Source organism: Cydia pomonella, chromosome 27, assembly GCF_033807575.1.
Source record: "Cydia pomonella isolate Wapato2018A chromosome 27, ilCydPomo1, whole genome shotgun sequence".
NCBI lineage: Eukaryota > Metazoa > Arthropoda > Insecta > Lepidoptera > Tortricidae > Cydia > Cydia pomonella.
The window spans coordinates 5,292,018-5,304,797 of NC_084729.1; the positions used below are offsets into that span (position 1 = coordinate 5,292,018).

At 38.8% G+C, this 12,780-nt stretch overlaps 1 protein-coding gene across 3 annotated transcripts in view; it reads right to left on the reverse strand.

Annotated features, from left to right (window-relative positions):
- The window catches only part of LOC133532404 (intersectin-2-like), a 53,473-nt gene that overhangs the window by 39,412 nt on the left and 1,281 nt on the right, over positions 1 to 12,780 (reverse strand). For all 3 annotated transcript variants that reach the window (XM_061871048.1, XM_061871047.1, XM_061871046.1), the window contains exons 2-9: positions 11,601 to 11,724; positions 10,482 to 10,580; positions 9,205 to 9,283; positions 6,520 to 7,224; positions 5,432 to 5,546; positions 3,690 to 3,841; positions 3,361 to 3,463; positions 1,284 to 1,401 (exon numbers count right to left, since the gene is read on the reverse strand). In XM_061871048.1, coding sequence (XP_061727032.1) covers positions 1,284 to 1,401; positions 3,361 to 3,463; positions 3,690 to 3,841; positions 5,432 to 5,546; positions 6,520 to 7,224; positions 9,205 to 9,283; positions 10,482 to 10,580; positions 11,601 to 11,720 — 1,491 coding nt within the window. In that variant the 5' untranslated portion in view covers positions 11,721 to 11,724. The remainder of the gene's footprint in view (positions 1 to 1,283; positions 1,402 to 3,360; positions 3,464 to 3,689; positions 3,842 to 5,431; positions 5,547 to 6,519; positions 7,225 to 9,204; positions 9,284 to 10,481; positions 10,581 to 11,600; positions 11,725 to 12,780) is intronic.

The following is a 12,780-nucleotide window of genomic DNA, read 5'->3' on the forward strand; positions in this document are numbered from 1 at the left end:
ATTGCTTATTAGTAGCAAATGCATAAACTCATACAAAACACTATTCAATATACCATAATATATATATATATATATATATATATATATTATTATTAAACAAATACATTGTTCTTTTAAGCATTAAGTTTCTGTTTAAGAAATAATTTTTTGGCAAAAATTTCCTTTTTGGAACAAGCTTTTATCACTGGCTGTATTTTTCTTTCCACATACAACTAATACTCATCGAGACAATTCTAAAAACCCCAAACACAATTAGGTTACGTTGTTTTAGCAGAGTTCCAATGGCCACCTCATGTCGCTTCCATCAGATCAGCTCTTTGGTACCATAATCCATAATCGGAAACCGGGAAGTGGGTCAAATTTAGCTCCCAAGGTTTGACCCACACATACATAAATACATACTAACAGGGCAAGTTAAATAAAAGCTTGTAAAAACAACTTTAAAAACAGGCCAAGTGCGAGTCGGACTCGCACAGGAAGGGTTCCGTACCATTATCTATAAAAACAATCACCCATCCAAGTACCGACCCCGCCCGACGTTGCTTAACTTCGGTGATTGGATGAGAACCTCGAGATTGGAAAGAAATATTTATTTTATTCTGTTTTTAGTATTTGTTGTTATAGCGGCAACAGAAATACATAATCTGTCGAAAGTTGATTTCTAATTATCACGGTTCATGAGATACAGCCTGGTGACAGACGGACGGACGGACAGCGGAGTCTCAGTAATAGGATCCCGTTTGACCCTTTGGGTACGGAACCCTAAAAACTAATCTTCATAGACCATTACCCTCATTTATAGATGCGAATTTGTTTTTCAAGCTGAACACAAAGAAAATGTTTGTCATGTAAACAGTAACGTCAAAAAAACCTTGATAAATTCTGTTTACTATTTTTTTTATACTACGTCAGTAGCAAACAAGCATACGGCCCGCCTGATGGTAAGCAGTCTCCGTAGTCTATTTACGCCTGCAACTCCAGAGGAGTTACATGCGCGTTGACGACCCTAAGCCCGCCCCCCCTCGATGAGCTCTGGCAACCTTACTCACCGGCAGGAACACAACACTATGAGTAGGGTCTAGTGTTATTTGGCTGCGGTTTTCTATAAGGTGGAGGTACTTCCTCAGTTGGGCTCTGCTCTAGATCTGAAATGACATCCACTGGCTGTGCCCTACCACACAAAGCCAGATGACATTCACAATGCCCATACCTCTCTTTTGGACGTAGTTTAAGGACGTACCCGGGTCCAAAACTTAGGTTACTATGAATTGATTATAGCGTACCTTTTCTTTTTCCAACTGTTCGCGTCTTCGCTCCAGCTCGGCCTGTCCACGCGCCATGTTTTCTCGGCGACGCTCTTCGTAGGACTGGTTACTGGTAATACTGGTCACGGACTGACGTCTGTCAATAGATTAGGATAATTTTGTTGCAATTAAATAAATTAATAAATAAATATTATAGGACATTATTACACAAATTGACTAAGTCCCACGGTAAGCTCAATAAGGCTTGTGTTGAGGGTACTTAGACAACGATATATATAATATATAAATATTTATAAATACTTAAATACGTAGAAAACACCCATGACTCAGGAACAAATATCCATGCTCATCGCACGAATAAATGTCCTTACCAGGATTTGAACCCGGGATCATCGGCTTCATAGGCAGGGTCACTACCCACTAAGCCAGACCGGTCGTCAAAGAACAATTCAAAGAACATTTACGAGATATAAAGAGGAAAAAGGACGGTTGCTTATCCATACAAACGTAATCCCCGTTTTCCTATCTGGATATTAAAATTATGTTTTTTTTTCTTTTTACATTAATTTGGTGTAAATTATTCATAGCTTTGTGTAGCAAAAAAAGCAAACGTTTTTATGATTATTGTAATAATTTGAAGCGAAAACAGATTCCATATAAATTTTTAAATGTTCCTAACTCTTATTGATAAACAAAGATACATTGTTAGTGTAAAATGCGTAAAATCTAAAATTTCGTGCTTCGAATTTGACAGGTAAACGAGATGGCGCTGTACAGCCGCATACATTTTGCGGTAACACTGACTGTCAAAAGTTGACATTTGACAATTCAGTGACCGCACAACATACAGCGCCATCTGTTTTGGATGTAAAACTTAGGGGCACGTTCTTTCTTAGACTTTACCTATCTACCTACAATCAATTCTCTTTGTTGATAAACAACAAACTTCGTCAAAATATTTTCGACTATGTCCAGAGAGGAAAATGAGGTCTACGTTTGTATGAAAAGGTTTTTTCGCGCGCGTCCTCTACTTTCATATTAAAATATTATGAGATTCAGAAGCAAAGTATCGGCATTAGAAGTCTCTTTTATACCACGTTGGTGGCAAACAAGCATACGGCCCACCTGATGGTAAGCAGCCTATGGACGCCTGCAACTTCAGACTTGTTACATGCGCGTTGCCGACCCTTTATAAACCATTGACATATATCTAAGGATGGGCCTTACGGGCAATAAGAATGGAGACAGTACTGCGGTGTCATTCACGAATGCGAGCCAATCGTGCAGTCTTCCGTCCTTTTCTAAGACTTTTATCGTACATTGTGCAACTCCGGGGGTAAGTGATATTTCGGAAGCGAGAGTGGAATTACAGATCCGAGTTTGCAATATTCTTACCTCCGCACAATGTGTTTCATCACATTTAAAAAGAAAAAACTAAATTTTAAGCGAATTTTAAAAGAATTATTATTCTTAAATACGGTGACATATCAGACATAGTCCGCCATATTGTCATTTGTTAACAAGTTAGGTATCGAAGGCACAGACTTATTCGACATTCAACCATGATTGAAAATTATGTAAAAACGTTTTAAATGGCTATTTAATTAAGCAAATGAAATATTTTTAAACATAGACATATTAAGTAGCAGTATTTTTTAAAGTAAAACTCATTTACGCTACTTGGTTTGTATGAATTAGTGACACATTAAAAAAAGCTATAAATCCCTAGGGAGTTCATAATCCATAACTCCCCAGGGAACGATATAGGCCTTTGTCCTTTAGTACACCTGCATGAAATAAGATCTTTTTCGAGTGTGATGAAATAGTACATTACGATACAAGTGCGAAAAATAGGAAATTCGAAACGAGTGGCGATAAATTAAAACACGACCGAAGGGAGTGTTTTAAATCGACACGAGTTGTGAATTATCTATTCGCACATGTATCGTACAACGTTTTACAGTACATATGGCCCTTTAAATGTTCGACACAGTAACGTTATATGCTAATTTTCGCACTAGTGCGGTAAAGTAGCGCCATATGAACTGTAAAATATTTTTTAATGTAACACTTTTTTAACAAACGATCATGTTACCTGAACGTAGGCGGGATCAGTTCGGGCGGCAGCTTGGCGGGCACAGGCTCGCCCTGAGTAGCCTTTTCGCACAGGTACATAGCCAGCACGAACTCTTCGCAGCCTGGAGATAAACAAAAATATTAAATGAACAAATATAAAAAAAAATATAACACGACGCCGATTGCGGCAAATGAGATAGAAGCATGCTGGGGCACAAGATCTGTCACGTTTGAATTTGAACCTTATAGACAAGGCGGTAAAGTTGTTATCATTTTTACCTTTTCATAAGGTCTGCGGAGATCGATTCTGAACCATATAAACAAGGTTGTAAAGTTGATATTTCTTACCGAGCCGGCCGTCTGAGTCCAAATCAGCCAATGCCCATATCTGGGCCAGAGCAGCCTGAGGCAAACGTGATTGAAGCATGATGGAGCGTGCACGAGCGCCCGACACCCAGCCGCTTTTCTGCAGATCCGTCGCGTTGAAGAGTTGAGTATACCTGAGGAAAATTTACTCTAAATTAAAAAACTAAAAATCCTTTATCTACATCTATATCATAACCACCCTATACAAAACTTAACTTAACACATTCACTGCCAGACAAAAAACGGCACACTACCCCAGAAACCGGTACGTACAAAACAACTCACCCAGCGGGTTGTCCGGCACCTGAACAAAATTCACGAGCGCCCACCAGGTGGGTTCCCGGCAGTGAATGTGTTAACAAACCAGTATTTGTAGGTGCATTGTAATTTTAACTTTACTTTATCGATAACTGATGCCTTAATTACATACAAATTTAGAACATCCCTGAGAAACAAAGAAATTTGATTCGGCCTCTATTCTTATACTCGTATCATTCGAGATGGCGTTTTATTAGAAATGAAGTGTCAAACAATTTTGAAAAAGTTCCCATGTTACGTTACATATACGGAAGGTGGAGGTAAGGAAATAAATCACCATGTACCAAAAAGTGTCATCAAAAAACCTTAAATAGGTGGCGCTACAATACCTAGAATACTTGAACAAAAAAAACAAGTCATAGACAGCGCACTTCACTCCGTCAATAGCGCCTAGGTTCTTAGTGAATTCCGGAGTTGATAGTTTTTAATGCCACAGGAATTTATTTAAAGATTCTAATGCATGTAATGTATGCACTCTTTTTTAACCGACTTCAAGATTTCAAAGGGGAGGTTATCAATTTGGTTGTATGTTTTTTTTTATGTTTTTTACTTCATAACTCCGTCATTTCTGAACCGGTCCTGAAAATTATTTTTTTGATTGAATTTATATATATATATATATATACAGATTGGCCCCGTTTTTGTCAAAACTCAGTTCTGATGATGGGATCCATGAGGAATCGAAGGAACTCTTCAAATGTGAAAGGCATACATATGGTGATTTTTGTATTTTCATCAACAAATCCAGCATTGACATATAAAAAAGTGACATTTGATGAAGTGGAGCTGCTGATGCTGATCAGAATGGAACTCTTCAACGACGCATAGTTCCCGCTTGGCGATTTGTCGTCTTCGTTATGTTTGTTAGGCAAAATAGGTTTTCAAGACAAATGTTTGTCAAGCTCAAGATCTGATGTTAGAATCTATGAGGAATCCAGGGAACTCCTCAAATGTGAAAGGCATACATATAGTGTGTTTCGGAGAGTGTGCAATGGGATTACATAATCTTATCCCCCCATCTCCGTTCTGCCACCGTGGGACTAGACGCGGACTTGCGTTTCACCCTTACGTCGTTACTTTACCACTGTTTCGCACTAAACGCTACGCATCCAGCTTTATCATGCGAACGGCTAAGGAGTGGAATTTACTTCCTGCAAATCTATTCCCAGTCCACTATAACTTGGACCTTTTTAAATCGAGAGTGAATAGACATCTTTTAGGTAAGCATGTTCCATCCTAGACTACATCGGCACTTTCCATCAGGTGAGATTGTGGTCAAATGCTTACCTTTTCGTAATAAAAAAAAAAAAGTGATTTTTGTATTTTCATCATCTTCAAAAATATTCAGACTACTAGACTAGACTAGGTTTTGGCATTGTCTTATGGACCTGTTGGAAATGGCTTACTTGAGCTTCTGCGGCTGTGGGATGCCCCACTCGGCGACGGCAGGCGGGCTCATGACGCCGAGCGGCTCCACCGGACTTGTGACGGCCGAAACGTGAGCTGAGCCTGCCAATGACGCTAAAAAACATGATGCATTAAAAACATTAGATTTATGATTAACAGTAAAAAAAGTTAAAATGTATAGTTTTAATATAAAAGCGTCAAAATACTTTTTTTATTTAAGCAGAGTAAGTTAAGATGGCTATCCAGTAAATTAAGACGATTTCTCTTTCGATTTGCGGGTGGATCAGTCGTTGTTTTATAACTTATTAATTAAGTAAATATAGATTTTTGTGACCTATAGGCCAATCAAATTATATCCAAAGATGGCGTTTTCAGGAATGAATTCCCAGGAAGCTGGAAATCGTTTTAATATTTTAATTGGTCCTCAATGCGTGTAATCCTAGTTTGCGCAATCCCAGGAGGTGTGCATAAATTTTAGGAGCCTTGGGAGAAAAAAAAAATTCTTGGATTCCCAAACCACTCCACGTAAAAGGAACCCACTACCGGTAAGGTTTGGTGGATCAGACTCTGGTAAAATAATGTTTTCAAATTTAAAAAAAATAAAGAAATTCAAATAGGCGGTTATTTTTTTACAACTTAGACTACGAATTAATATTAAGGTACCTTTCGGAACCTCAGATATCATTTTTCATCATGATTAGAACAATTTTTCCATCTGACGTACCGTTTTCGATCTACAAGCAAAAAACTCGAAAGAGCAAATGTTTATGCACACCTCCTGGGATATAGCAAACTCGAATTACACGCATTTAGGACCAAATTAAGGTATTAAAACGATTTCCAGCTTGCTGGGAATTAATTCTTCGAAAAATATCTAATTTTATTAGCCTACCATACTTACTCCTTGTCATGGAAAAATCATTGTCTCAACTAATATTGAGATTGGGCACAAGTCATATGAAAAAGTTGTGCCAAATTAAATAAGATCAATACATTTTTGGTGATCAACCTAGCCTTAAATTAGCGACCTATCAGTTTTTACTAAGGGTACTAGCCGACGGTATACAAATGTTATCAAAATTCTCACCTGGCTTAGAAGTCTCTTCAGCCTTAACAGCCGCAATGGGCGTGCTGGTAACAGGCTGGATTGAACCCGCGACCGTGTTCACAGGCTTCGGCGGGCTGCTAATCAAAGAACCCATGGTGGTCCCCGATATCAAGGGTTGCGGTGGGGATGATATCAATGGCGCTGCGCCTACGAGTGATTGATTTGGCACCAACGGCTGGGCCATTCCTTGGTTTGGGATCATTGGTTGCCCCATAGGTAGATTTGGTATTATTGGTTGTGCCATAGGTTGATTTGGCACTAATGGTTGCCCCATAGTTTGTGCCAATGGTTGATTCGGCACTATTGGTTGCGCTAATGGTTGGTTTGGTATTAAAGGTTGCGCTGGTATCATTGGGGCGGCCATTGGTTGACTTGGGATCAAAGGCGCCGCTGGCATGATTGGTTGTGTTGGCATAACTGGTTGCATAGGCGCTGGTGTCATTTGTGGGCCCATCGGTTGGGTCATAGGTTTGACACCAGATATGAGGTCAGGTACAGTAGGTCCGGCTGGGCGTGACGGTTGTCCGAAGTCACCCAGTAGTGACTGTGTTGGTTGTTGCATACCAACTTGTGATGGCATACCCCCTTGTGGTGATATACCCCCTATTAGAGGTTGTTGGGGGATTGAAGGCATGGGGGGTATTGGGGGCTTCGCTGGAGCTGGGAACGCTTGTTTTGGGGGTCCTGTGGAACAAAGGTTTTTTTTCGTTTTATCTCCGCGTGCGTATAACGTTTTATGGCTTAGTCGCGTTTTGCTTAAACTTCAATTTTCAGTGGCATTTTGTCTATATAGTGGACTGCCTATTACTCGTACTTGGAGGATTTCACAACTAGAGTCGCCTTTAAGAGCTTACCTCTCTGTCGAAAACCTCGACCAATGGCCATTTGTATTGTATGGACTGAAGTTTATCTGACATGGCTATTTGTACGTTACGTACAAGTTTTGTACAGAAAATTACAGACAAGACGTTTCCAGTTGTTAAATCCTCCAAAGCCTATTACGATGAAGGGCCTGACTCTCAAAGTGGTATTTGTTTTGACAGCGTAATGCATAATTCTCTTACTGACGGCTTGCCTATACTTTAAAGATATGAATCTTATTATCCTGATAGGTTTTCTAACCATTCGCATAATTTGGATAATTTTTCTTATTTTAATGTAATGTAAATCAATATCGTATTTTTTGACAACCGGTTTAGCCTAGTGGGTAGTGACCCTGCCTACGAAGCTAATGGTCCCGGGTTCAAATCCTGGTAAGGGCATGTATTTGTGTGATGAACATGGATATTTGTTCCTGAGTCATGGGTGTTTTCTATGTATTTAAGTATTTATAAATATTTACATATTATATATATTGTTGTCTAAGTACCCTCAACACAAGCCTTATTGAGCTTACTGTGGGACTTAGTCAATTTGTGTAATAATGTCCTATAATATTTATATTTATTTATTTATCGTATAATGAAATATGTCGGTTCTGGCGCTCGCCACCCGCTGCCGCGGCACGCTCGCTACGCTGGCTCGGCTTCGCGCACTGTTCGCCGAACACACTCCTCGCTTCGCTCGTCGTCGCACTTATCTAAGCTCAATCCTATCTTAGTCCTAAAGCGTTCGAGACCGAAGCGTAATAGCCCAAACAGTTTTAGTTCTAACGCTTTTTATTCTGAATTCTGATGTATAGGTAGGCCAAATGCGTTTAAGATCTAAAGCTATATTCAGACAGTTTTGGACCTAATGCGGTTCGGTTCAACAGAGATGAAAGCAATGATAAGTAGGAAATTGGCGTTTAACACTTTCAGTGCTAAGCGCCCCATTTACAATACAAAATAAACACATACACCACATGGCAGAGAATGTGTTAAGACTATAAGCGACTTACCCCCTTATTCATAAGCGTCTACTAAAGTTAACAAGCCGCTAATAATCGTTTGTCCCTTTCCGATCTATTGGTACGATGGAAAGGGACAAACGATTATTAGCGGCTTGTCAACTTTAGTAGACGTTTATGAATAAGGGGGTTAGTCGATCATCGATATAGTAAAAAACCTTTTAGGCTAGCGCAGAACAAAGGCTCTGGAGAGTGGTGCACACTTGAAAAACTTTCTACTGTACATTAATCGACTTTTGAATATACAAATACATACAAATTCAGCTTCAAAGATAGTTGACCTCTTGCAATGTAGTTAATAGTATGCGGGACGGACAACTGTGTCGCTTAACTTCAAACTAAGATAAATCCATTCGACCCTCTCAGCAAATATCCCTATTACCTTTTCATAATAAGCGCTGGTGGCCTAAGCGGTAAGAGCGTGCGACTTTCAATCCGGAGGTCACGGGTTCAAACCCCAGCTCGCACTAATGAGTTTTTCGGAACTTATGTACGAAATATAGCCGCTTTTCGGTGAAGGAAAACATCGTGAGGAAACCGGACTAATTCCAATGAGGCCTGTCACTTTCGTAAAAACTAGTGCCTACGCCAATTCTGGGGATTAGTTGCCAAGCGGACCCCAGGCTCCCATGAGCCGTGGCAAAATGCCGGGACAACGCGACGAAGAAGAAGACTACCTTTTCATAATACCAAAATCGCATAAGCTGACAGATGGATTTACCTCAGTTTGAGCGACTCAACAGTTCTGCAGCTGACTGGTACATGTCAAATATTACCTGTAGGACTGAGTGATCCCAGCAAAGATGGTGGCAGGACCTTAGGTACTTCAATACCATGCAGTTTCAAATTGATTATCTGAAAAAAAATGTTAACTTTATCACACTTCCCAAAGAGCGGGCACTAACTGGCGCGGTTGCGCGCAGCGAGTGAGCGGGATGACGAAAAATAGAATGAGTCACGCTAACTGGCGCTGATGCGTGTGACGTACGCAACCTACAATCAAAGAGAATTTGAAATAGAGGTGGATTGTCAAAGAAAACTTTGTAGCCATAGTAAATTTACTGCCATTTTTTTTTTCGATCGATGTCGTCATCTTTGGCCTTTGATCTATTAGATGGCGCCACTTTGTGATACTTAACAAATTTAGCTCCCGGCAGAACTTTTTAGTTGTGATTTAATCTTATACACACTTTTATAAACATTTCTTTTCCCAGTAAAACTCATACTAAAGCATTTTGATACGTTTAAATCTAAATTGTTGTTCAGTCCAATCTATCCAAATCCTCTTGCAATAAATCGGATTCAAATTCACTATTAACTATTTAAAAAAAAACATCCACATAAAGCAGAAATTCACTATTAATAAAAACTGAACCAATGTCGTTGATAAAGATCACAAATAAGAGTGGCTCTAACAATGATCCCTGGGGAACTCCGGAGGGCAAAATTCCAAGGTTGGTACAAATTTAATACAATTTTTTTTTTTAAGCATACGGCCCGCCTGATGGTAAGCCTCAATGAATTGGATGAGTATGGATGGTGGCCTGGTGATTTGAAGCGCTCTAACCGCTAAAATTTGGCCTAGGTATAAAAGTTACAAATTGTAACTTTATATTGGTTAAAGTTGGTAACTTTGTATAACGCTTATGTTTTTAAATAATTTTATATGAAACAAAGGAAACGGATATTTTCAATACTCGTACAAAAATATGACAAGTCTCTGAAATTTTTCAATGTGGAAATTTCGAAATTTGTATGTTTTCGAAATTTTTGATGCCACATTAGTACAAATGATAGCAGATCAGTTGGAAAAATTGGAGCAATCAAACTTTTTTTTTTATAATATAGCAGGCGAATCGCCTGATGGTAAGCGATTACCGACGTCCATGGACACCTGCAACACCAGAGGGGTTGTAAGTGCGTTGCCGACCCTTAAGATGGGAGTACGTTCCTTTCTTGAAGGTTTGAAGGTCGTATCGGTCCGGAAATACCGCAGGCGACAGTTAATATCCGGAATATAAAAACAAGGTTTAAAAATGTTATTAATATTTACCTTGCAAGCAATAGAGAACTCCTTGAGGTCCAGTTTCCCGTCGGCATTGCAGTCCGCCAAAGACCATATCTGTCCAAGTACCGGTGGCGGCAGTTGAGACTGCAGGAAAAAAAATTACCAACAATTTTAGTACAAGACGAAATACAAAATATTAAAAACACCTCCAAATTATTCAACAAAAATAGCTTAGAACCATGTTAAAAGATATAATACATTCGTTAGAGACATCCTGAAAGAAAACGAAGTAAAGGACGTCGGACTTAAATATGTCCTTCTGTTCTGCAGGAAAACAAGAAGGTTTGAGGAGAATAGTGTGGGAATGCCGCCGGGACAGTAACCTGCAGCTCCAACCTCAGTCAATTGGGCTGAATGAATGCAACACGTGAACAACAGCCCGTCTATTCCGTAAGAATGTCTGTGACAATGTACGCTTTTCGTATATTGATCTGGTACTAATAATGTGTGCTCTATATGTCAGGGGTTCCTAAGCTGTGCGCCGCAGAGCCGTGCGCTGTAGACAGTAAAGAAGGGTGCCGTGAGGCAATCCTCATCACCTTGTATCTATCTATTTCGAATAGCCTAACTAGGTTAGGGCGCAGAGACAAAAATTTAAATTTCCAAGTGAGCCGCGGACTGATAAGGATTGGTAACCCCTGCAATATGAACTTAAGGAGGAGGATATGAGGTTATGAACAAGAATCATCGTGTAAGAGGTCACAGCTTAAAGATTACACGCGTTCCCAGCACAAGCAATCCTAGAAAGCACTGTCTATCAAGCCTCATTGTCGTGCACAAGTGGAATGAATTACCAGAAGCAGTGATAAATATTCCTTCAGTGAACAGTTTTAAAAACAGACTTGACAAACATTTAAAATTATTAAAATGAACATTAATAGTATTAAAAAAAAAAACAAGTATTACGTTCATTTCTTTTGGGTTTATTTTAATGGTATTTCATAATTAGTATTTACCGCGCGTTGGTGGGTGAAAAGTTTTGTGTTTCACTCAGAGGCAAAGTTTATTTAACCCTCGTGCCTTGAAACCCTTGCAACGCTTAAGATTCCACTTCTCAGCTTTCAGCTGCTAGTGTGTTAAACAATATGATAATATATATGTTACCTGCAACATGAACCGCTTGGCCTGCTCCCCGCTCAGGTTCCCATTAGCCGGACCAAGGTTTCGGAAGTGCTCTGCGAACTTTGCGTGCTCATGCGGCTGTATCACCCACGGATCTCCCATTTTGCTGCAGCAAACACAAGGCAAATTACGTACTTTGATAAATTAGGTATGGATGTATATTTTCTTAGGTTATGTCAAATATTCATGAAAAAAAGAAAAAAAATTATGACCAAGTTGGATGGATTGGATAATGTCAATATGTGTATATACAGTAGGCGCTTGGTAATCCCGCACTGGAAAATGTTCCCCCATGGTGCATAATTGGAAGTACTGGAATATTGGATTTTTACGGAAATAAAAGTTTTATATAGAAAACAGTTACATCAATAATGGCAACATGGTCAGGTCATAAGTTGTGTCACAAAGATTTTTACCGATAAAAAAGTTATAGGTACAGATCCCGTATCTTCATATATATGAGTTGAAAGCTTATTTAATGCTGAATTACTTACAATATATTTTAACATAATTTTCTGTCTCAGTTTTGCATAATTCTATGTAATATTCGGAAAAAAACTATAAAAAAACATGCAAAAAATACGCGATCTGTTCAAGGTAATTTTGATCCCTAATTATTTATTTTTTACAGGGTTGAATCTTACATAAAACGAAAGCTGCATAAATCTTTTATCTTTCTTAAAATATATAATTCGTGTGTTGCATTGGACTGCCAAAATTGCAACTGTACAACTCATTGGATGGCAATCAAAAATAAGCATGTTACTGAAAAGTACCCTAAGTTTGAAGGGTATTAGAAGAAGTACCTACAGACTTGTTGCAGAACTGAATGCTGGTGATAAAATAACATTCTAATAAAGTAATTTCATAGAAAAAACCTGTACCTATTTTATCAATGTAACAGTGATTTTTACTCCCTTTTGTAAAGTGTAATTTTTCACAATCCAGCCGCGTATTCACATTTAAAGACAATCCCAAAGTAAACAAATAGTAAATAAAGTTGAGGTTTAAATTTTAAACTAATGATACTATGTTTTTATCAGTATAAAACAAGCTTTCAAATCATGGCTATTTTTTTTTTCATTAAAAGCTTCATTCTAGACGTTAAGGTTCATTTTGGAGTGAAGGTGTTAGAAGAAATTAAAACAGGTCCATACGCTTA